At 51.9% G+C, this 22852-nt stretch overlaps 2 protein-coding genes across 2 annotated transcripts; one reads left to right on the top strand and one right to left on the bottom strand.

Moving 5' to 3' along the window:
* Positions 1-762: 762 nt before the first annotated feature.
* Positions 763-3436, bottom strand: PXMP4 (peroxisomal membrane protein 4; the record flags this gene model as incomplete). The annotated part of the gene is made up of 4 exons (XM_079543575.1): positions 763-1026; positions 1972-2170; positions 2976-3038; positions 3321-3436. 4 exons carry the CDS (start codon positions 3434-3436, stop codon positions 763-765), a joined length of 642 nt encoding a protein of 213 aa, XP_079399701.1.
* Positions 3437-3972: 536 nt separating this feature from the next.
* ZNF341 (zinc finger protein 341) lies at positions 3973-22852 on the top strand (the record flags this gene model as incomplete). The annotated part of the gene is made up of 15 exons (XM_079543265.1): positions 3973-4003; positions 7345-7455; positions 8776-8960; positions 9986-10138; positions 10819-11046; positions 12380-12575; positions 13520-13604; positions 14620-14832; positions 15786-15960; positions 17040-17248; positions 18621-18717; positions 20233-20365; positions 20790-20901; positions 21670-21740; positions 22341-22852. 15 exons carry the CDS (start codon positions 3973-3975, stop codon positions 22850-22852), a joined length of 2511 nt encoding a protein of 836 aa, XP_079399391.1.

The following is a 22852-nucleotide window of genomic DNA, read 5'->3' as shown; positions in this document are numbered from 1 at the left end:
TTTAAAAGCTTGATCAAAAAGTTTTAAGGAATTGCAGGGTATTAATTAGTGTGCTCTGTAGTGGAACAGGTTGATCCCAAGTGCATGAGAGGAACTGAGCAAGAATATTTACAGGGCTTGTATCAGAGAGACTTCATGCTTTGATTCAGTCTCCCAGAGAGAAAACTGCAGAGGAACTCTCCTAGGGAGATCACAGCTATCCCTGCAACGGTTTGTACTGCATTTCCTGTCTTACATTGAAATCAAGAAAAAACATCCTTGCTTTCAGAACCAAGCAGGTCCCCAACTCCCATCTCACCACTACAGCGAGTGCAGCAGCACAGAAAAACCTTTCCACCTCGCAAGCATTCAGATAATGCCCAGAACATTGCTTCCATGATTAGATCTATTCCCCACTTACTGTCAAGTTGTCATATTAAAAGTGCTTTTTTTTTTTCCTCTTTTTTTCATTTTTAGGAAATACAATAAGCAAACAAAACCAAAGAAGAATAAGGTCTCTTGAAAAGAAGACTGATTTCACTGAAGGTTCCCAAGGCATTTTACTCTCCCTGAGGCACTGTAATAAGTTTCCGTGGGGTATTTAGCAGCTCTAAACAGAGCAAACAGAAGACGAATGAGAATATTTTGATGAGGACACAAGAGGCAACTCTCCTTGATAGGTGTTAATTCAAACACATTCATCAGTCAAGAGCAAGAGAACCGCCTTTTCCCTTAGCTGCTGGAAGGCACCATCCGCTCCACAGGCGTTGTACAACGAGCCGACTATTTGCTCTCAGGCTTTTTGTTATAAATGAGGAAGTCAGAAACGTCGTGCCACACGTTGCTGTCATCATACAGGTAGGTCATGGAGGCCTGCAGAGAAGGCTGCAGGGTCTGCCGGTGGTACTCAAAGAGCCAGAGAACTGTTCCCCACACCAGAGCTGCGACAAGCGGGAAGGGATCCTGCTTGGGCTGTGGGATGCAGCCCTTCTCCACGGCCAGGCGAGACAGGCCAAACAGGATGCGAGACAGCAGGTACATAATGATCTGCACGGAGAGAAAAGCCAGAGAACGTCAGGAGAAGAGCCTGGCTGGTAAATCTGATCAGAGTGAGCGATTCAGCTGTGATAAGCTGTGCAAGAGAGGCAGCAACAGTTCATCCCGTGTAACAGCAAACTGTAGGTTCACACATCAAGCCATCTCGAACTGGAGATGTTTGTGCCTTCCCTGCCTTCTCCAAGTCCTACTGCCATGTAAGTGCTCTAGTTTAGTAAGCAAGAAATTACACCTGACGCAATAACTCTTTGCAGTTGCAGATCAGTTGCACAACTTTCACCAATGCTACCTCAGATGCTGCTGCTGATATCCACAGAGCAGCCTTGTTAGCCTGCCAAGATACAAACCCAGAACTCTGGGCGCCACCTGAAACCCGACGGAAGGTATGGTCTTAGAGCAGGGGGGTGTGCAAGTGGAACACTTGTGATTCACCTCTGCCTACATGTTTTATTGACCCACATTAAAACTGGTAACAGGCAGCTTCAAACCAAGCTTTCCCTGAGCAGCTTTTGTCAGTTTACCCCATTTAGTCAAGTGCAGCTCTGCAACCAACCGTTCTCCACACACAACAAAGCTCAAGCTTGTGGGTTTAGCTCTGCAAGCAGGCAGATTGAGCACAGTTACCACAGGGCAGCGGATGGGTGGGGTAACCCCACAGCTTTGGGTTGCCAACCTGTCCTCCTAGATGCAAGTGCAGCTCTGGAGGTTCACCAGGATGTTTAGCTCTCAAGCTACAAACATCACCATGGGGGCACACAACCACCTCCAGTGTCTGAGCACAGAACAGTCAAAAAGAGAACTCTGTACAATGAGCTGTACTATAAAAGCAACGCTGCACAGGGAGAAATGGGCCAGCCTATACCAACCACTTCCTGGCACACAACCCACCCATCTGTTAGTCTTTCTGTCAACCAAACGTTCAGCAGAGACATTTACCTGGCTGTTGATGGGATTGTTCTCACCGAACACTAACCAACCCCCAATGCAGGCTGCAAAGAAAGAATGAAATGGAATTTTTTTCCCCTGTAGTCGGGACTGCAACGCCATCAGCCCCTTGTAGGTGAACACAAAATACGCCAAGTTCCGGGAATGAGTGTACGTGGCCTGAGCAATCGATTTCAATTTCTCTCTTAAACTGAACAAAAGAAACAGAAAATTAGGAGAGCAAAAAGGCAGCATTGCCAGTGACCAGCCCGGATCTTACATGCCTCCAGCCTGCCCACCCACATCAATAGCTCTGATACCCCCCCAAAAACATCTCCCGCTCTGTGAGGGAGGAGGGATCACTGACTCTGGGTCACTCACCAGCTCTCCTCACACTCTGCATTTGTCCAATTCTACAAACAGCCAACGAGCTTCTTTTTTTTTTTTTTTTCTTATCTAAGCTCAAATTTCTGGCTAATTGGGAACAGCCACAATGGGCACTGGTGCAGCTCAGCCCCCTGTATGAAAGCACAGCGGGGAGCAGATGTCTTTAATGGCACATGCTAATATCTCACCTGTCCATTGCTCCTCAACAACCACTGCATGAGTGATTTAAGTTCTTTCCTATGAGAGTGGTGAGGTGCTGGAACAGCTGCCCAGAGAGGCTGTGATGCCCCGTCCATCCCCGGAGGTGTCCAAGGCCGGGTTGGATGGGGCCCTGGGCAGCCTGGGCTGGCATTAAATGGGGAGGTTGGTGGCCCTGCATGTGGCAGGGGGTTGGAGCTTCGTGATCCTTGAGGTCCCTTCCAACCCTGGCCATTCTGTGATTCTATGATCAAGCAGTAAGTCCATCTGTGTGCACACACAGGTTACCCTGCTCAACACAACAGTGTGCACTGAATGCGTCCGACTTATTTTTGTTTTCTAAACGGGGGCTCTACAGGAGCAAGGAATAAATAATGCTTGGATGGAAGCAACCCAGGGAGCAGTGCAGAAATGAAGAAGCAGGGCAGTACCTTCCACTCCTGAACAGGAAAGTCATCACCAGGGCATGCGGAGCACGAATTTTTGCTCCGTACCTGCAAAAGCGAGAAGCAGGAAGATGTTTTTTGCACCAAGCTATCAAACGACCACAGATCCATTCTACCGACAGCCCGGAGGTGCTGCAGGAGCGTGCCGGCCGTTCTTTCCGGGCGGCCCGGCAGCAGCACAGCGCCGCGCAATGCCGGCACACAGCAGCGGGCACGAAGAAGCCGCTCAGCCCCGGCGGCACAGCCCGCCCCGACCCCGGAGCCTTTCCGCCCCAGCCCTCGCGTGCGGGCCCGGATCTCGCAGCGCTCCCCGCCGCCCAGCTCACTCACACGGCCCCGTTGCGGAAGCCCTTGAGGACGGCGAGCGCGGCGCGGTAGCGGCGCTGCAGGAGGAGCGCGTTGATGGCGCGGAGCAGCGCAGACGGCGGAGCGGCGCCGCCCGCCATGGCGCGGCCCGGCACTCCGCAGCGCTCGGCGCGCTCGCTTCCGGGGGGCGGGGCCGCGCCCGCAGCGCGCACGGGCCGCCTGGGCTGTCCGTCAACGCTCTCCGCCAATAGGCGGCGACATCCCGCTCGCCCTCTCGTGCCGGCAGCCAACCGGAGGCGCCGCTGCCCCCGGGGAGAGGTCGGGACCGCGCTCGGCACGGCCGGCCCCGAGGGGGGTCCCGGGGCGCTCCCGACCCTCGGCGCAGCGCCGGCCGCCGGGATGCCGTCGGCGCCCTCCCCGGTGCCGTGCTAAAGCTTCACCGGGCGCTTCGTGAGCGGCGACGTTCCCGTCCAGCCGCCCCCGGCTGCACACCGCCCGGGGAGAGCGGCTCGCTGCCCGGCTCTGCCCCGCCGCGCGCCCCGCTCCCGGCCCGGGCTCGCTCGGTGTGCGGAGGCCGCCCCCTGGCGGCGGGTGGTGCCGCCCCTCCCTCCGCCTCCCCTCCCTCCTCCCTCCATGCCCGCTCCGGCTGTCGGGTCGCGGCCGCCCCGGCTCCAAGATGGCGCAGGCGATCTTCGAGGCGCTGGAAGGTAACGGCGGTGCCGCTCCCGTCCGACCCGGCCCCGGGGTCCCGCGGTTCGAGGCCGCCTCCCTCCCCCCCCATCCCAGCGGACGGGCGGTGCGAGCGGCCCCGTGCGGTGGCTGCAGGGGCGGGAGCGCGGCCGGGCCCTTCCGTCACCTCCGCGCCTCCAGGCTGCCGCGGCATCGCGGTGCCCGTCGGTTCTCGGGGCGGCCCGCCGCTCCCCTCCCCGCGCCGTTCCCTTTCGGGGCCTCCCTTTGCCCCCTGCCTCCTGGGCACCCCTGCAGCTCGCCGCTTCGGGCGGGCGCTCCCGTCCCTGCACAACGCGTCCCCTGCCGTCCCGTGTCCCCGCGTTCTGGGGCCTCCCCATCACCTCGCTGTCCTTTGCCCGTTGGGACAGCGATGTACGATAGACACGCCGAGCCCTGGGGCACCCAATCACCCAGCTGGGACACCGTCAGCACCCTGCTGCCAGCACTCTGGCTGCTCCCCCTTCCCCAGGGCTGCAGGACCCGGCCCCGCTGCTGTTCACGCTTCCCTCCTGCCCCCAGCCTGCTGCCTGCCCCTATGTGTGTGCAGATGTTGGTGCACGGGGCCGTGCAGTGTGTGCAGGGCTCTGTGGCATGGCCTGCACCTGGCTACACAGGGCTCTGTGCTTGGGGTCAGCCTGCTGCAGAAAAGCAGCATCTTTTTCCCAGATTGGATTCCATCTTTCCCTTTGACACGTTGTCACCCAGGCCTTGTGTCAGCATCATAACACTGCTGTGCAAACAGCACCTGCGGCCGCAGCAGCAGCAGGATGAGCAAGAACAAATATTTCCCTCAGTTTGGTCAGCTCTCGGTGCCTTTGACAGCACTTTGTGTGTGACCAGGTGCTCCGTTTCCTTTCTGCAATCAGCTCCGTGCTGTGTTGGTTTCGTTGCAGAGTTCGGGAGGCCAAAGCATCTTCGCAAATTGTGTTTGTTCTTCTTTTTCCCAGCTCTTGATAGCTGGACCTATTTGCTTTGTTTTGCTGACTGGATTGATTACAAGCTGACAGTGACTCAGTGTCTGTGTGGTGCTCAAGGCAGTCGTGTCCCCAGTGAATGCCATGGGGCAGGGACACCTCTGCACTGCCACTGCAGCCCTTGGAGCTGTGTTGGCAGGAGCAAACCAAAGGGTTTACTGTGTGAAATTCGGGGCTTGAGGTGATAGGAGAACCTGGGTGAAGTGGGCGGTTTTGTTCTGCTCTCTAAAGTGAGAGAGATTTGAAAGGAGAGGGAAATAAAAGCCCAAATCAGCAATCCTGGATTTTTATCCTGGCTTCCCCAGATCTGTGTGTTTCTCTCAGGTTTGGGAAGGCACGCTGCTGCTGGGAAGGCACAGATGGCTTTTTTTTTTTTTAAGGTTTCGTGGCTGAAGAGCATCCTGCAGGCTGTTATCAGTGCAGAACTGCTCCATGGCTGTCTCATGGAGCTGCAGCAGCACAACCAAGCAGCTGTGCCAGCCTGCCTTTGTTGGTTACTAAACCTTAGATGTTTCCCTCTGTGTTAAGTCTGTCATTGTGAGTTTAACTTATGAAATGCAGGGACACCCTGTGCATCAGTGCAAATTGACAAAAGAACGAAGAGCAGTTATTTCTGTTGTCTTGGGCTGCTTTGCTTTGGCTGTGTGTGCTGCTGATCCTGCAAGCAGGATTGAGGCCACCGTGCAGCTTTTTCACTCTGAAGATCTGTCAGTGAGCCAGAAGGAGGGCTGGGCACACCAAGTGCAATAGGTGCAATGGGAATAATTCTTCATTTCCACTCTTTTTGCTTATTCCCCAAATATACTAAAACTGAGCATTTGATCCCCAGTTTTCTTTTGTCTCCTGCTAGCTTACTCCCTCTGCGAAAAGGCTGCTCTGTTCCCCTCACTGCTCTGGATGTGTCAAGCAGAGCCTGCAGTGTGCTTTGTGTGCTTTGCAGTTGCCCAGGAGATGCTGTGCAGAGCAGGAGGTGTGTTTGAAAGCCGGTGTGAAAGGATCCAGCGGCGTTGTGCCTGCAGGATGGGATGCAGCACTCTGCAGAGTGAAGGCTTGCAAAACTGGCCCTGCAGCTCTGCTGTGCCTGGCTGTGATTTATGTGACAGGGCTCCCATCGGTGCGGCAGTGTGATCTGCTGCTTTCCAGTAGCTGCTACCGCCCTCCGCCCCCTGGCAGCTGCAGAACAGTGCTCTGCTGTCTGCCAAGGGCACTGTGCACGGTGTGACCCCTCCTTGGTGCAGGATGGTTGATGGAAATGGTGCTCGTGGAGTCTCACTGCTGTTGGCTTCGCGCTGGAGAAATGGGTGTTTAGAATGTCTTTAAAACGTGTGACCTCTCAGTGGGGCCTCTGCTCACCTGCATCGTTGGAAAATGATTGGACTGGTGAATTTTCTCTTTAGTGCAGCACATAATCCCAAGGTCCAACTAGATAAGAGCTTAATTTGGCAAAGATCTTGGAGAAAATGTGCGTGCTGGGCTCGATGCGGCGGCTGTGTGTCTCTGGCCTCATTCCCTCCGTAGGTGAGCAGTCCCCATCTGTATTTAGTGGGAACATTTTAGAGCCTGTAATGCAAAATATTTGTGCCAGGCCAAGTGAGCTGGCTCTTGCAACAGTCTGGGCGTGCATGCACCCATGGAGCCTCACAGGAGATGGAAATAAGAGCGTGTGACTGGCAGCTCGTCAGGGAGAGGCACTCATGGAGAGGTGCAGAGAGTGGAGGGAGCCGTGGTCCTGCTTGCTGTGTGTCCCAGCACTGAGTGGCAGCCAGTGCTCCCCAGAGCTCCTGCTTAATACTTCCTGCTGTATCTAAATCCTCCTGTAGTTTGTAGGCCTGTGTCAGATCAGACACGGGAAGGCTGATCTTGAGAACAGGGAGGCGTTTTAAGAAGATATATTAAAGAAGCTCAGGTGTGGGCTGAGTCCAGGATGCTGCACACCAGGCATTTTGTCTTCAGCAAGCTTGATGGCTTGTCTTTGCAGTATCCTGCCGTGTCCTCAGAGAGGGCCACCCAGGCTGCTGTAATGGGCAGCCCATGACTTCCAAGTGTCTGCCTTGTAGCTATCTAAGCATCCTTCCTTGCTGGTGGGCATCTGGAACCAAGCCCTCTTTCAGCTTTCCTTGTACTTCTTCCTTTTCTTCTGCTTGTACCAAAGCTGTAGAGACACACAGGAGTCTGTTGCTTAAGTGTGAATCTTAATGCTATGGAGCATGGTGAGAAGGTGAGGGTGGCTGTGCAGCAGAGAACTTCCCTCCATGACTTGCTTTGAGCGAGCTCCTGGTCCCCGGGTGCTCCATCCCTGTTCATGCCATGCTTGATTTACCACCTGTGCTTGTGTCTTCTTCCAGGAATGGATAATCAGACGGTCCTGGCTGTGCAGTCCTTGCTGGATGGTCAAGGAGGTGTAACAGATCCATCTGCTCAGAATGTCAATGCAGCTGCCCCCATCCAGCCCATGGGTGAGTTCTGGGGAGCAGAAGTGAGGTGTGGGGGCCATGGGCTGCAGGTCTGCCCCAGTCTGCTCTCACGGCTGTCAGAACAGCCAGCCTGTCCATGTTGGGTGCTGCTGTGAGTGTTGGAATCCCTCAGCAGGGCTGGGCAGAGCAGGAGGAAGGGTCAGTGCCGAAGCGAGCAGAGATGGGTGGTTTGTGGCAAGAGTGGCCTGTGTGTTCTGGATAAAGGTGGGGAAGGAGGGAACAGCTGCTCCTTGCCGCTACCTGTATTTGTATTTTTTAATTTAATGAGCCGTTTCTTATCCTCTGGGGATGTATTCAGTCATTGGGTACCTCGTCTGTGTGAGTGGATATGGGAATAGGTGGTTGCATGCAGAAGCCCACAGTTTTCAGCTAAGGGTGCTCTGAGTTAGGCACTGAGTTAGGTGCTGGGTTCCGCACATGCTGCATGCTGACAGTTTGGCTGGCAGCAGACCCAGCAGCCAGTGCAGTGGAATGATGCTGTGAGTCTTTACCTGTGAGTGTGTTTATTCCTCCAGCCCTTTTTCCCCTTGTGTGGGCCAGTCAATAAGATCAAATTAAACAGTGAATTTCTATGTTGCCCTGGGAGAAAGAGAGAAAGTCTTTTGTGGTGGCCGGGATCTGAGTTGTGCCCCTGGAGAGGTTACGGTCTGCATCCCCAAAACAGATGGGAGTTTCTGTGAGCTTCAGGATATTTTTTTTCCAGAGGCTTGAGTGCAGCTGGCTCAAGTGAAAACTGCCATGTGCTTATGTGATTTACTGGTGCTGCAAATTTCATGTAGACCAGTGATGACTGGGTTCTTGTCTTCTGCCTCTGACATCAAGCAGAGGCACCAGAGACCAGCAGTGCTCCTGGGGAGGGGATTCAGGCAGAAGTTGCAGTTGACTGTGTGATTTGATGCACCTTACTTCTCATCCTTTGTGTAACCTGAGTAACAAGGTCTGTCTCATCTGGGGTAAAGCTTTGGAAGAAGCTATGTAGACTAAAAACAGAAAGTGCTACAGGAGTGAGGCTGGATTGATTGATCGTGCCATTGGGATGAGAAGGCTGATGATGGGATTCAGCTCATCTCAAGAAGACAGCATGTCTTGTGTTTGGAAGCACAACCGAGACAGGTCTCGTTCACATTACTTGTATTTAGGGAGAATTTAGGATTAGGGAAGGGCAGTTGCACCTGATATCTCCTGATGATATCCTTGAGATGCCAAGGTACGTTAAGTGTCTGTTTTCTTGCCTTTACTGGCTATAGCTCGAGTGTAGCACTGGGGAAGGCCTGCGGCAGTGACCTGTTTCTCTAATTGCAGATGATGAAGATGTGTTCCTGTGTGGGAAGTGCAAGAAGCAGTTCAACTCCTTGCCTGCCTTCATGACCCACAAGAGAGAGCAGTGCCAGGGAAACACCCCTTCTCTCTCCACAGTCTCGCTGGCCACCAACAGTGTGTACACCCCTTCCATCACATCGGTGCAGCAGGCTCCGAGCACGAGCCGACAGGTACCATGCTGTGAACCAGCAGGCTCTGCCACCGTGCTTGTGGGAGTGAGAGACCCCTAGGTGATGCGTTTAGGTCTGATAATGCCTCATAATTCACCTCTCTCAACTGTAGTCCTCTTAGCTTTTGACCTCCCATTAAATTTGCCTGGTCCTCGCAGCAAGGTGTCCTTCAGAGTGAGCGTCTGATACACCTTTCTCAGGCTGGAAGAGGTTCTGCTCAGGTCTGCAGTGTGTTTGGGTAATAATAACCGTGCAAAGCTCGGTGGGAAAGGCTCTCACTGGCTCATGGTCTGAAGAGGAAGGCAGGTATCTGTGGCAGCCTCACCCCTGTGTCCCTCCTTTTATCTCCTGCAGTTAACCCCATATCACGTGGTGTGTTGTGCAGTAAGAGAATATCCTTACCTCGTAGCCCTCCTTCCCAACAGACTTATCAGGAGCAAGTCCCTTGTGCATGACACATGCTGTGCTTGCAGCCATGGTGGTTTCTGAAGTTCTTCAAACCAACTGTTATTTTTTCAAGTTTACTCAGTGCCAGTGGATGGTGCTTCCTAGCAGTAAAGTGGGAGCTCTCAAACAGCAAACTGTTTGTTTTCATCCATAAAATAAGGACATCCACCCTCCCCTCCTCTTCACCATCTGCAGCCAGAGCAGCCTCTGTCTTCCTCCAACTTTCATGGCTGTCAGGAAATATTCAGTAAAGACGTGATCCTGTCTGTGACTAGTTTGTCCTGTAAAGCTGGTTAATAACCACTGATTTGAACAGCAGCCAGTGACCTCTCCCTTGAGCCACTGTCATCTTTTATACCATTTTTTTGGAGAACATTTCTGGCACTGCTTTATTGTTACAGCTAGAAACTGCCATGGACTCAACAGGAAGCTGTAGGTAATTACTTTGGCCTCTCACATCCTCTGGTCAGCAGATAGAAGAGGCTCAGAGGCTCAGCAGTAAGCCGTGTCACCGTATTTCTGAGTTTATTGTGTTGTTGCTGTCGACAGTGCCTTGTTTATTTATTTTCTTGTAGCAAATTTCTACATACATCACCGTTCCTCCGTCGCCTTTGATTCAGACCCTGGTGCAGGGGAACATCTTGGTTAGTGATGAGGTGCTGATGTCAGCCATGTCTGCTTTTACATCCTTGGACCAACCCATGCCAGCGGTGCAGCCCCCAGTGCAGGTAAGGGACGCGTGCGGGCTGAAGGGCTTTCGCTTCCTGGGACTGTGGTTGTGTGGCAGGAGAATGCAGGTGGTTGATCAGAGCCTAGAGATCTGCTTTGATGCACAGTGCTGGGCACCTTCCCCAGGGGACAGCCAGGCTTGGGAAGGGGCGTTGGGTAAATGACAGGGTAACTCAGGGCCTGCTTTCTGCTGGTGTCCTTGTTGCTGGATGCTCGGATCTTTTAATGAGGAATCCCCAGCTTTCTGCTGCACTCCTGTGTAGTGGTTGGTTTCCAGAGCCCTTATCGGTTTGCCTCACTGATCTCTTTTCCTGGCATGGTTGTTCTGGGCTTTCCCTAAAGCTGTCCGTGCTGGATACACTCCTCTTGCCCTGAAAATATCCTCTGTAGCCATAAGGTTTAAAAACAAAGCAACAAAACAGTGGGGTTTGAATGCTTGGGTTCTGGAGGAGACAGTGTCTACTGCCAGTCCAAATCAACCTTCTGTAAGTCAGCAAAGTCTGATCCAACCTGATGTTTGGACAGTGCTGCTTTGCATCAAGACACCGTCACTATTGCAGGTGCCCTTTTGGTTTGGGACATGGGAGCGTGTGTGAAGGAGCAACCCCTCCAGCTTTTTGCTGCTAGAGCAGTGCTGGGTTCTCAACATCTTGTCTGTCTTTCCCTCTTCTGGTTTTAGAGCGGCTTGAGTATGCATGCCGGGGCTGGTTACCTCTCACAGCCCCCTCCTCCTCCCCCACCACCTCCTCCACAGCCCCCACCACCCCCCCAACCAAGCCTGGGGGCTCCGGGGCAGCCCAACACCGGCAGCGGCGTGGTTGAAGTGTACAGTGCTCCTGCAGCCATGGCAGCAAACAGCTCAGTGGAGATCCAGGCGCTGGGGATGCAGCCATACCCAGCCATGGAGGTAAGGCTGTCCCCAGGCTCTCTGTACTCCTGGACCTCTTCTAGCAAGCCAGACAGCAGTGCTGCTTGGGCTAGAAATGTTGAATTAGCAACTGGGAGGTTATGCTAGGTTATCTGAGGGATTATTTCCTCTGGAGAAAAAGTACTGATCAGAAAGATGTCAGCGAGATGAAGGGGATTCTGAGAACTCAAGAGGGTGGTGAGGCTCTGGCACAGACTGCCCAAACGGTCTGTGGAAGTCCCATCCCTGAAGGGGCTCAATACCAGGCTTGGCGTGGCCCTGTGCAGCCTGATCTAGTGCCTGACATAGTGGCTGGCAAACCTATTCACAACAGAGTGGGTTGGAACTGAATGATCTTTAAGGTCCCTTCCAACCCAAGCCATGCTGTGATTCTGTGAACAATAAAGAAAGCTGCAGGGCAGATGCTGGCTTCCTGCAGGTGTTGCAAGAAGGGCTGAGGTGAAGGAGTTGTCTCAGGGGTGCAGAGCACTGCACTGTGCATTGCAGGCTTAAATGGAGAGAAGAAGCCAATCTGAATCTCAATGAGCTTGACAAAGGCAGCTTCTCCTAAAGAGAGGCACAGGCAGGAGTGGGTTTAATGGTGGATCAACTTCCACAGCTTCCATGTTTGCACTGACGTTCACAGTGGAAACTACTGGGTGTGATAGAGGTTTGCCAGCCTTACCTTTGTAACTGGCTGCTGATCTGCAAGTGACAGTGTTCAGAAATGGATGGGCATGTTGGATACTTGGTACTTAATACTAATTTATCAGGGCGGGAAATAGGAATGCCCTTAAACCGTATTGCTCTTTGCTGGTCTCTGTCCTTTTCTCTAAACATCCATTTTTGATGTGCTGATGTAAACAGCTCCATTTTGCCGCCTGAAGTTTTCTTGTGTTTTCCTTCCCATCTGCAGTCCTGCTGGGGCAGGGCCTGGAGGTCCCAGCCTTCAGGGTGCTGTGGGCCTGCAGGCTCAGCGGTGATGGTGCTGGTCACCTGCCCTGGAGGAATGAGGAGCTATTCCATGCACTAGGCACAGGCAGGCTAGTAGAGGTCTCCTTCAGTATTTCTTTGGTGTTCTTTTCCTGCTGTAATAAATCTTGGATGCTTTGTGATGTTCAGCCAGAGTTTCATAGTGTGCATAGTGTTAGTTTTAGAGAAACACTGATGAATTGGTGAACCAGAAATGTATTCAGTGTGGCAGGAAAACTCAGCCAGTCTAATAACCTGATGTGGCAAGTGTTGCTGGAAATGGAGGACAGTAGGAACTGTGCTTAGCACAGTATTGTGCTGTGTAGCAAGCCTCTTTCCACTGGTAATGGAACTCTTGCAGGTACCAAGCCAGTGTGTGGAAAGTCCTGTGTACCCCTCTCCCCCTGTGTACAGCCCTGGGAAGCAGGGGTTCAAGCCCAAGAGTGCCAGCGTTCCCACACCTTTGACCAGTGCAGGAGGAGGCAACGTGGTTGGTTTTGATTCCACCTCAGCTGTCAAAAGTAGACGTTCCAAAAGTGAGAGTGGGCTGCAGGAAGGTAAGTGTCCTTATGGCAGGTACCCTGTGCTAACCTGCAGGCCACCGTGCTCTCAGGGTCCTGTGGGGTGGCACTGACTGTGCTGCAGCTCCCTGGGAGGAGCACCACCACTGCACAAGGCTGTCAAGTGCAGGTGAAAGCGTGGGCATGCTTCTTGTCTGTCCCCTCTGTGTACACGTGAAAGGACAGTGCTGTGCTGCCTCACAGGCAAACTTGTGCTAAATCTCTGCAGCTTCATCCTGATTGGATCCCACTTAAAAATGGGGGGATCCTGCAAAATAAGGTGTTAGAGCTTGGTCCGTGTTACCTGAGGCAGTAACGCCCAGCTGCAGTTCCTGTGGGCCAGATGAGAGAGGCTTGATTTCAAAGGCTGTAATATGAAGGGTGCAGCAGAGCCAACCCTGTGTGTGTTTCAGTGTCTGTGAATGACATGGGAGGCAGGACAGTGGCACACCAGCCAAGGGACAGAAGAGTGTTAGATCCTCTGCTGGCTGAGCCTCCTTGCTAATGGTGAGGTGGATGTGTGCTCGACAAGTGACAAGGGAGGTCCCAGGCATGAGATGGAGGAAAGCCATGCGGCCAAGATTGGACCCACAGAGTTAAAATGTTATTTGTAGAGGTGTGAATGATCAAGCAGCTCTCAGAGTCTCCTTAGAGCAGCCCATGGTTCTGCTGTTTTCCATTTGTAGCATGGCTGGAAGGTTCCCTGGAGTGGTTTAAGCCCAAAGGGAATTCCCTGCCTCCCACCTTGTGCTGTCCTCAGCACTTACTGAGCTAGCTCAGGCTACGTTTAATAGGTGCTTGTTCCTTCACCTCTCCCCGATCTGTTCAGGCAGTCCTTTGTTCTGGTTCTGAAATGTCTTTGGTTGAAGGCCCTGCAGTGGAGGGGGACAATGAGGTTGTGTCAAATCATGTCATTCCTGTGCACATTCTTACTCTTTCAGGGAAACCCAAGTCCCCAAAGCTGAAATGCACTTACTGTGACAAGGCCTTTACCAAAAACTTTGACCTGCAACAGCACATCAGAAGGTAAGGGTGATGCTAGCCTGAGCACAGTGGGGTGGCTGGAGTGGGTCTGGGCACAGCCCTCCTGAGGGAGTCCGCATAGCCAGTAAACCTCATGTTTGTCATGTCTCCCAGAATCCATGCTCTAATGACTTTGAGCTTCATCCCTCACCCTCTAGGGCTTCTCTACAGGAGCGTAGTTTAGCGGCTGAAGTGAAGGCTGCACCAAAGTTACAGTCTTCTTTCTGCTAATGGGCTGAGATTGGAGACCTTTCCTAACTGATGAGACCCTGAAAGCCCCCTGTTTTCTGGAGCAGTGTTGTCTCCACTGCTTCCTTCAACCTTTTTTCTGCCTCCTTAGTAAGCTGCAGCTTGCATGTTTTGCAGGAAGGCTGGAATCAGCAAACCATAAGCTAAGCTCAGTGTCTACACAGGGAGCTTTTATGAAAGCCAGAGCTCTGGCAGGAGGCAGTTGAGATCTTCAGCATTTTCTCCATTGGGGTATGCTGAGCTCAGGACAGATGAGGAGCAAATGGTGGTTTGCTCGCCTTCCCATCCTGGGCTCTTTATCTTACATACTCCATGTGTCAAAGCCAGCTTTTTCCTCTGGCAGCAGAGGAGCAAAGTAGAAGGGGATTTCTGCTGTGGACAGGGGAGAACAAGTCTGGGGAGATCAGGGTACTGCAGGGTAGAAGTCACATGTATGCAGGGAGGGTAAGTGACAGAGAATCTTTATTTATCTTTACCTGTGAGAAGAACATTGGGGTCTCAGAAGTCCATGCAGAAACTCTAATAGTGAATGACCTGATGTTGCTGCAGAGCTCTTCACTTGATCCCTTGTCATTTCCAGACTATCACAGTTTGTGTGCTGGGCTTGTTTCCTCAGGCCTTTTACTGTTCCTATACTGTTACGGTCTGAAAACACTTGTTTGGCTGGTCTGGAGGCTGATCTGCCAAGCAGAGATGGTGTGGTGCAGCCCAGACCTGGGGATTGCCTCCTCTTTCCACTGACTACAGCTACAGTGCCTTCTGCATTCAGTCACACAGGTGAGAAGCCCTTCCAGTGCATCGTGTGCGGCCGAGCCTTCGCCCAGAAGTCCAATGTGAAGAAACACATGCAAACCCATAAAGTGTGGCCTCCAGGACTAGGATGCACCATCTCCCGCAACTCCATCACAGTGCAGGTCATGGCCTTGAACCCCAACCAGGCAGAGGATGAGGAGAACACAGGTTTGCTGCCTGGGGATGGTGTGTGCTAGGGGCAGAGCAGTGATGGGAGGGCATTTCTGCATCTCCTGATCCTCCACAGAGAAATGGGGAAGACGGGGGCTATGTGTGCCACTTGCAGTCCTGCTGTGGGATTTAATGGCATGCACTGGGGAAGTGCAGTGGATGCTTGAGTTGTGTTTGCTCCACTCTTGCTGACAACTTCATCCGTTGGTACTCCCAGCCTCTTATTCAGGTGCTGGTGAAGACAGTGGCTCTGTGTCAGGACGTGTATAGGAACAGGGAGAGAGATCTTTCCCTTTCTCACTCCTGACAGGTGCACCTTGGATAGTACCTGAACCACACTTGGTAGCTCTGGTCTAGGCTGGAGATTTAGCACAGCCTGGTGCTCTTGCCTGCTGGCAATATGCAAATTGCCTGGACTGGTCTGGTCCCTGTGACCAACTGAAAATACTTGATGCAAAGGAGAGCTCCTGGCTGGTCGGTGGTGTCTGCCCTTTCTGCTGATGACCTTGGTCACAGGTAGAAGCAGAAGAAACAGCACTATGGCAATGTCATACCTAGGACACTGTTCAGCTGCAGCTGGTCTCTGCAGACAGCAGGACTGCTGCTGGCTGGATCTGACCACCTGTCTCCTGCTGGGCATTTGAATAAATTTGGCACTAGTTTCCCCTTGGCAGCCTGCCATACTCACAGGGCACAGTTATGTTCCTGGAAGCACAATGGTAAAGAGAATGGGTCAAGGAGGGGAAGCTGGAGTGGTCAGAGCTTTTAGTCATCTGCAGACAAACTTATAACCATGCCATTAGAAAATGAGTTTCTGATCTAAAAATCTGCCTTTGAAAGGAAGAGCCCGGATTCAGACCAAGCCTGAGTATCTCTCAGCAGCACAAAGTTTGCAGAGCAGCTTTCAGAGCTATTTTGTAGAGGCTGTGATTTTCTCTCTCCCTTCTCTCCAGGTTTGACTCAACCCTCTAGGAACCCAGCACAACCTCCCCAAGACATGAGCCCCATGGAGGAGAGCGATGCTGGCAAACTGGAAGCCAAGCAGGTTGTCTTGATCGACAGCTCTTACCAGTGCCAGTTCTGTCCCAGCAAATTCAACACCTATTTCCAGCTCAAATCACACATGACACAGCACAAGAATGAACAGGTAGGGACAGAGGGTGCCCTGTGTCTGTGGTGAGATTGAGACAGGTAAATTCTTGCCATTCGGCTTAGCGCTTTGCATATCTGGGTTGCAGCTGTGTGTTCTGGGTGGCTTTGAAAAGCTCTGCTGCCCCTGTCCTGCTGAGCCACTGGTGAAAAATCAGTCAAGCAGGTTTGAGTGACTAGAGAACAAGAAAAAAGGCAAAATCCAAAGTTTTCAGAGTAGGTGGCAGCTCTTGCGCTGTAGGATGGTCGCTGCTGGGGCATTGTGGTCTCACTCCCTCAGGTGGTTTCATGTGCTCACAGAAACATCTCCTCCCATCTTGCTTTCTTGTTTTCTTAGGGGAATGCCCTGGCAATCTGTGTGGGCAGAGCAACTATCATGTGGAAGTTGAATAGGTTTAGCCCAGCGCTCAAGAAGTGAGAGAGCTGAGGGCTAGAAGGGTTCACCTTTTGCAGCTGATCGTACCCCAGGGATAGAGATGGAAAGAGAGCAAGACCTGCCTGTGGATTGTGCTGAACTTGCATGACCTCTGCAGCTGTTGACCAGCAGCTGAAGTGGCTCTGAGGGTCAAGGAAGGGTTATGTGGGGCCAGCTGTGTGCGGTGGGGTCCTTCCTGGGGTAATCTTTGGGTATCAGTTCAATGGCTGTTGTGCTGCAGGAGTGTAATTTTGGTTCCTGTTTAGTTCCCAGCAGGTTCTGTCATTGTCTTCGTTACAGTTGTCAGCTACATTTTGATGCTGAGCTGCCCTGCGCTGTTATTCCCAGCAGGGAAGTGTTTTGCTTGGTTCAGTTTATCACCGTGTTGTGCTCCTGCTGCAGGGCAGGGTTTCCTTGCTATGCCCTGACTGAGTGCTCTTGGCCTCACGGGCAGTGTGTGGGCATGGTCTGTGCTCTGGGAACCCTGGTGCAACCTAGTGCAGGGAACCTTAGTTCCTCTTCAGGCAGTGGTTGTGTTCTATGAAATACCCAGCTGCTGTGATTTCCAAAAAGGGAGATTTCTCTGCCTGTTACAGAGGACTTGCCCTGTGTGTTTCCTGCCCTGCGTGCCTTTCCACTTCCCCTCTCACTTCTTCACCCAGGTGTACAAGTGTGTGGTGAAAAGCTGCGCTCAGACCTTCCAGAAGCTGGAGTCTTTCCTCGACCACATCAAGAGCCATCAGGAGGAGCTGAGTTATCGCTGCCATCTCTGCAGCAAGGACTTCCCCTCCCTGTATGAGCTGGGCGTCCACCAGTACTCGCACAGCCTGCTGCCCCAGCACAGCCCCAAGAAGGACGTGGCCGTATACAAGTACAGTAGCAAACAGTGCTCACAAGGCTTGTAGGAGTGGGTGTGTGCAGAGTGTGTCTGGTTGAGAGCAGGGGGAACATAAGAAAGGTGAGGGGGCTGCTTGCTCAGCAGCCATAATTCTCCTGGACACACAAATGGTAGATGGGGGCCTCTCCACCAGGCTATTTGAGCCAAGCATTTTGAACACAAGGGCCCTTTCAGGAGGAGTGCCATTAGTTATTTAGGAAGATCCCATCACTGCAAGAGCTCTTATCATCAGTCAGGAGTGAGGTGAGCGTAGCTGAGTCTGCTCCAGGTTGGGCAAGCGACCCTGGGAAGCCCCTTCCAGCTTGATTCTTTAAAAACCTGCAGCAAGGAGAGTGTGCTCTGCAGAAGCTGTGCCTGGGTAAAATGAGTTATTGCTTCTATTCTTGTGCTGTGAAAGGGCATACTACCTGGAGAAGCCTTTCTGTAAGTACAGAGGGAAAGGGTGAGGGAGTTCACAGCTCTCTGGGGATGTTGAAATGCCCATAGGGATATACAGGAAGAGTAGGAAGCCCAGAGGATATTGAAAGTCACTTAGGACCCTAGTGGAATAAATAGCTGCTGCTAATGACACCATACTTTCTAGCCATCCTTGTGCCTGGGGCTTCATCCTAAGGCTTATTGGCAGAGATCTTTGAGGTCAGAGCTCTGCTTATGTTTGTGGAGGTTTTAGTCTGCTAAAGTAAGCAGAAGTTTCACTGCAGATGCATGGTGTGAGCGTGTTTGTTCCTCGCTGATGATGCATGTCCCCATCACGCATTACCAGTCAGCTCTGGCACAGGTCTCAGAAATACTGCCAGGGTTTGTGAGAATTGGTGGGTCAGGTGGAGTGAGCTCAGGTGTTGCGGGAGAGGAGTCGGAGTGAGCTGAAGATTTGTTAGATGCTGGGGACCCCACAATGAAGCATGTCACCTTGTGGCTGCTCCAGCCACGGGAAATACTGCTGTGCTGTGCTCAGCTTCTTCACTTGCATGAAGAAGGAAGGAGATGTTTTATGTTAGGTGAGATCTTAGTTGTGTCCATGAAGAGATGGTGTGGAATATGTGCTCTGGTCCTTGGGTGCTCCCATGGGAGTTTGTGTAGAAGAGCAGTAGTAATTGAAAGGTTTCTTCACCCAGTTTTCCAGCGTCTTCTCCTGGTGAAGGATGTTGAGTTTGTGTGTGTGATCTGGCCATGTGGGTTGCTGAGGTTTCAGAACACCTAGGGGATGGTGTTAATGTCTGTACCAAACTGACCCTGCCAAAAATCAATGCGGAAGGTGGCTGGTGAAGGGCTGGGCTGCCCTGTGTGAGGTCTGCATGCAGTGATAGACCTGTTCACAAGCTCTGTCCTTTCTCTCTGCATTCAGATGTGTGAAGTGTGTAAACAAGTACTCCACTCCTGAAGCCCTGGAGCACCATCTGCAGACAGCAACGCACAACTTCCCCTGCCCTCACTGCCAGAAGGTGAGTGGGTGACTGCTGTCAGTCCTGGCTCTGATGGCACAAGACCCCTTGAATTCCTTTTCTCTCCCTGCTACCTCAGTATGGACTGGCAGGCTCACAAGGTGCTTTTCAGAGAGGCAGAGGTGGTTACATCCCTGACCTCGTGCAGAGTGCATTCCTCCCCACAGTGCTGGCTTTTCTCCCTGGTCCTCATTTGCTGACCTAATGAACAGAATTTGTAAGGGAGTCCCCTTATTCCCATGACAATGCAGAGCTGCACGCTTTAGGCTGCAGTCTTTGTTTCTTAAAAGTAAGTGTGTCAGTGAAGTCAGGGATGTCTCCGAGTAGTGGTGGTGCCTTTGAGCCACCATGCGTGTCTGCCCGTGGCTGGAAGAGTTGTGAATAGAAACCCTTGGGTCCCGGGGGAGCTCTGACACCTACGTTGCTGTCCTCATCTCTTGTTGCAACAGAACTCTCTGGGTTCCCCCTTGGTCCCACCTTTTGGATGAGTGCTCTGTGTCCTGGCAAAGAGAAACCTTTCAGAATGATGTGACTGGGACCGGCATGATGCACGGGTAGGTTTTGGCTGGAAGCGCTCATTTCAGCATGGCCCTGAAAGGGGCTTGATGGGCAAATTTTTATGGTGTTTGAATTTTTATAAATTAGTTTCTGAAATCCAGACTGAAATGCTCCTCAGTTTAAAGCAGAGGAAATGAAAGTCCTGCAGTGGGGGCAGGGACAATCTCAAAGGAGTGACCACTCTGTACTGAGGTAGTTCAGGAAGGGAATACGTGCTCCTGGCATGGTTAGTAACCCGTGTTTCTTTACCTGCCTTCTCTCCACCCTCACTCCAAGTGATGAATGCCCTTCTGAGCCTGGATGGGACTTTGCATGCCTCATGCATGTTTGAAAACCCATTATCTGCAGCATGATTTTTAACTTCTATTTGTATTTTTGCTAATATTGCTGTTTTCTGGAGGTCTGGGTACTGAGTACTGGGTATCAAACATCTAGGCTCTCCTTTGCTCCCCCTGGATGTGTTCTTGCAGAATCCTCATTAGGAACTCAGCTTGAATGTTTCCAATGTCCTCATTACACGAAGGGAAGCATTCATATTGACTTTATAAAGACCATGAGTGGGAGCTCTTGATAATAGGTAACAGGGAGCAAAAACTAAAATCAACAGTATGGGAATGTAGGAACTGCTGGGCAGGGGGAAGGTGTCATGGTCCTGCTGCTGGCAGGAAGCTGAGCATCTGTCTAGGGTGCTGGTCCTCAGCAGTATGGTGTCAGAAAATTTAGCAGTAATGTTTCAGCTCGTATGTTTCTTAAGGGTAAGGGTTTGTTTCGTTGAATGCTTTATCAGCTCTGTGTGTATTTGCCCTCTGCAAAAACTAAAGGTCCTCTCAGTGCTTCCTTTCCAAGAAAGCGATCACTGAGCTCGTGCTTTTTATACAGCCTGCAAGTCCTTTGCCCCTTCAGCTCAGCGATGTCCCCTAGTGCTGCTGACTCAGCCTGGTTTCTGTGTGCTGACAGGTGTTCCCCTGTGAGAGGTACCTGCGCCGCCACATCCCCACCCACGGCGGAGGCAGCAAGTTCAAGTGCCAGATCTGCAAGAAGTTCTTTCGCCGGGAGCACTACCTCAAGCTGCATGCCCACATCCATTCAGGTACGGGGCTCTGCTGGCGCTGCAGCGTTCAGTGGCTCTGCATCGTGGTCCTTGCTGAGCCCTGTGGTGCTCTGGCTATTTTCCTGATATCCGGAGGAGCAGCGTAGGAGTTATTTGTGGTAACGTGGCTTTTAGGAAATGTGTGGTTTTCATTCAGTCTTGTGCCCAGTAGTGAACCAGTTGGAAGTGGAGCACAGAACTAGCTTCCCCACTGCCCAGGGCTGCAGAAGCTAAGGGAGCTGCCCTGGAGAGCTGCACACAGTAGGAATAGTATCCATCTATTTACCCACAGGGTGAGGAATCCTGGAGAGTTTATAAAGTAGAGCAGCACTGCTGCCAGTGGGAATCCTGTCATGACTAGAGCAGCCCTGTGTGACTGTGCTTTCCCTGTCTCTTCAATTCTTTCTCTTTTTTTTTAATCCAGGTGAAAAGCCCTTTAAATGCTCGGTGTGTGATGCAGCTTTCAATCGGAAAGACAAACTCAAGAGGCACATGCTGATCCACGAACCTTTCAAGAAGTATAAATGTCCTTTTTCGTACGTAGCATCTCCAGCATTGCAGCTTGTCTTGTTGGCTTGTGGCATGGTTTGGAAAGGAAGGAACGTCCCTTGTACATAGCTAGGGAACATGTGGCATTTGACAGTCCTCTGCTGCTTGAGGAGGCAAGAATGCTGGGAACCCAGAAATGTTGGTTGTGTTTCACTTTCTGTGGGGCAACAAGTTCATCAAGTCCTCTAAAATAATGGCTGCCTACGTGGGAGGCTTGGGGGATTGCACTCACAGAGCACTGGGGAAGAGAAAGAATATAATTTGAGCTCAAAGCACAGGATTGCTTGCGTGTTGGGGTCTCCCCGGCTGCACTTAGAAGCAGAGGAACCAGTGTACAACAAAGAAATCTAGATTTAGGAGGTGCATCCCCAAATCTTTGTCATTTCAGAGATAGTCAAGACTGACTTAGAATCATAGAATCGCAAGGTTGGAAACGACTTGTCCCTGCTCCAACCACCCTGTGGCCCCTTCCAGAGTATTTCTGACTGCCACTGGAACCTTGAACCTGCTGTTGTTAGCAGAATTTATGGTGATGCAAAGGCGGCGTGTGGTCCAGCAAAAGCCGCGTGACCTGATAGCAGCCTGTTTATTTCTTGCCCCCCTCCAGAAAGGCTGAAATAGTGGGGCTCCAACTGTAACCATACTCAGGGACACATCCAGTTTCTGACAGGGAGAAGGGCGATGGATTTCTCTCCAGTTTATGCATCAATCTTCAGCTGCTTCATGCTGTTCACCAGCATTTGTTGTTCTTACAGAAGCCACACAGGCTGCAATAAAGAGTTCAACAGGCCTGACAAGCTGAAAGCTCACATACTGTCCCATTCAGGTAAGTGCAAAAATGATGCTCCAGCTCCTAATAAAGTTGATTCATTTACTGTTGTGCCCTAGGAAACCTTTTTTGTTGTTCTTGTTTTGGGGTTTTTTTGCTTTGTTTTCTGTCAATGTAAAAAGTGTTTTCTTATGCCTTTCACATCCCTGCAAATGGTGATCAGCTGAGACTGTGCTGACAGTGCAGTCTATGACATTTTTAGATTACATTTAGGAGAAAAAAAGTGGGAGTGTAAGGCTGTTCTGTGCTTTCATCACGACCACCTGACACATTTTTTTTTCCTAGTGATATTTTAAACCTCTCACTTGAGGCAAGAACCGTTATTGTAAACATTCCCAACAACGATGTTTGAGGTGTAGCAGTTCATCCTTCTCTGATAGCAAATTTGCCTGGCACAATGTCTGTTAGACAACTCCTTTGGTTGTTCTAATAAGCAAGCTGAAAAGAATGGGGTTGTTGAGTGAGAAGGTGGCTGTTTCATACTTTTATCAGAGAACACCTGCGTGGAGGAGGAGGTAAAGCTATCACGCTTTCCCTTTGCAGTGTAGGTTTTCCTGCACTCTCTAACTGAGCTCTCTCCTCCCATGCTGTGTGCAGGGATGAAGATCCACAAGTGCCAGTACTGTAACAAGTCCTTCAGCCGACGAGCCCACATGATGGAGCATCAGCGCTCGCACACCGGCAACTACAAATACCGCTGCCCCACCTGCAGCAAAGGCTTCACACGCCACAAGTACATGAAGGACCACAAGTGCCGCCTGGGCTCCCCCAAGGACAAAGACCTGCAGCTCAGGAAGCCCCAGAAGAAACGGGTGGTGCAGGGACGCAAAGCGGGCCTTTCCCTTCCCAACCAGCTGGCTCTGGGAGAGCTGAAGGACGGCGCTGCTGGGGAAAGCCCGCAGGAAGACGTCCCTAACAAAGAGCCATTCCAGGAGTCAGACGCTGTCCTGTCCATTGTGGTTGGTGGGTCAGGAGCTGCCGACTCGGACCTTGTCGTTCCTGGGCAGCCCAGCGGTATTGCATCCAATTTGTCCTTGGCAGAACTGCAGGCTGCCTCGGATGGCCCCTGCACCATGCTGGCTGTCCCCGTTTACATCCAGACTGAGTGA

The sequence above is a fragment of the Tetrao urogallus genome (genome assembly GCF_951394365.1).
Source record: "Tetrao urogallus genome assembly, chromosome: 16".
In the NCBI taxonomy this organism is placed as follows: Eukaryota; Metazoa; Chordata; class Aves; order Galliformes; family Phasianidae; genus Tetrao; species Tetrao urogallus.
This window is presented reverse-complemented; position numbering and strand designations above follow the sequence as displayed.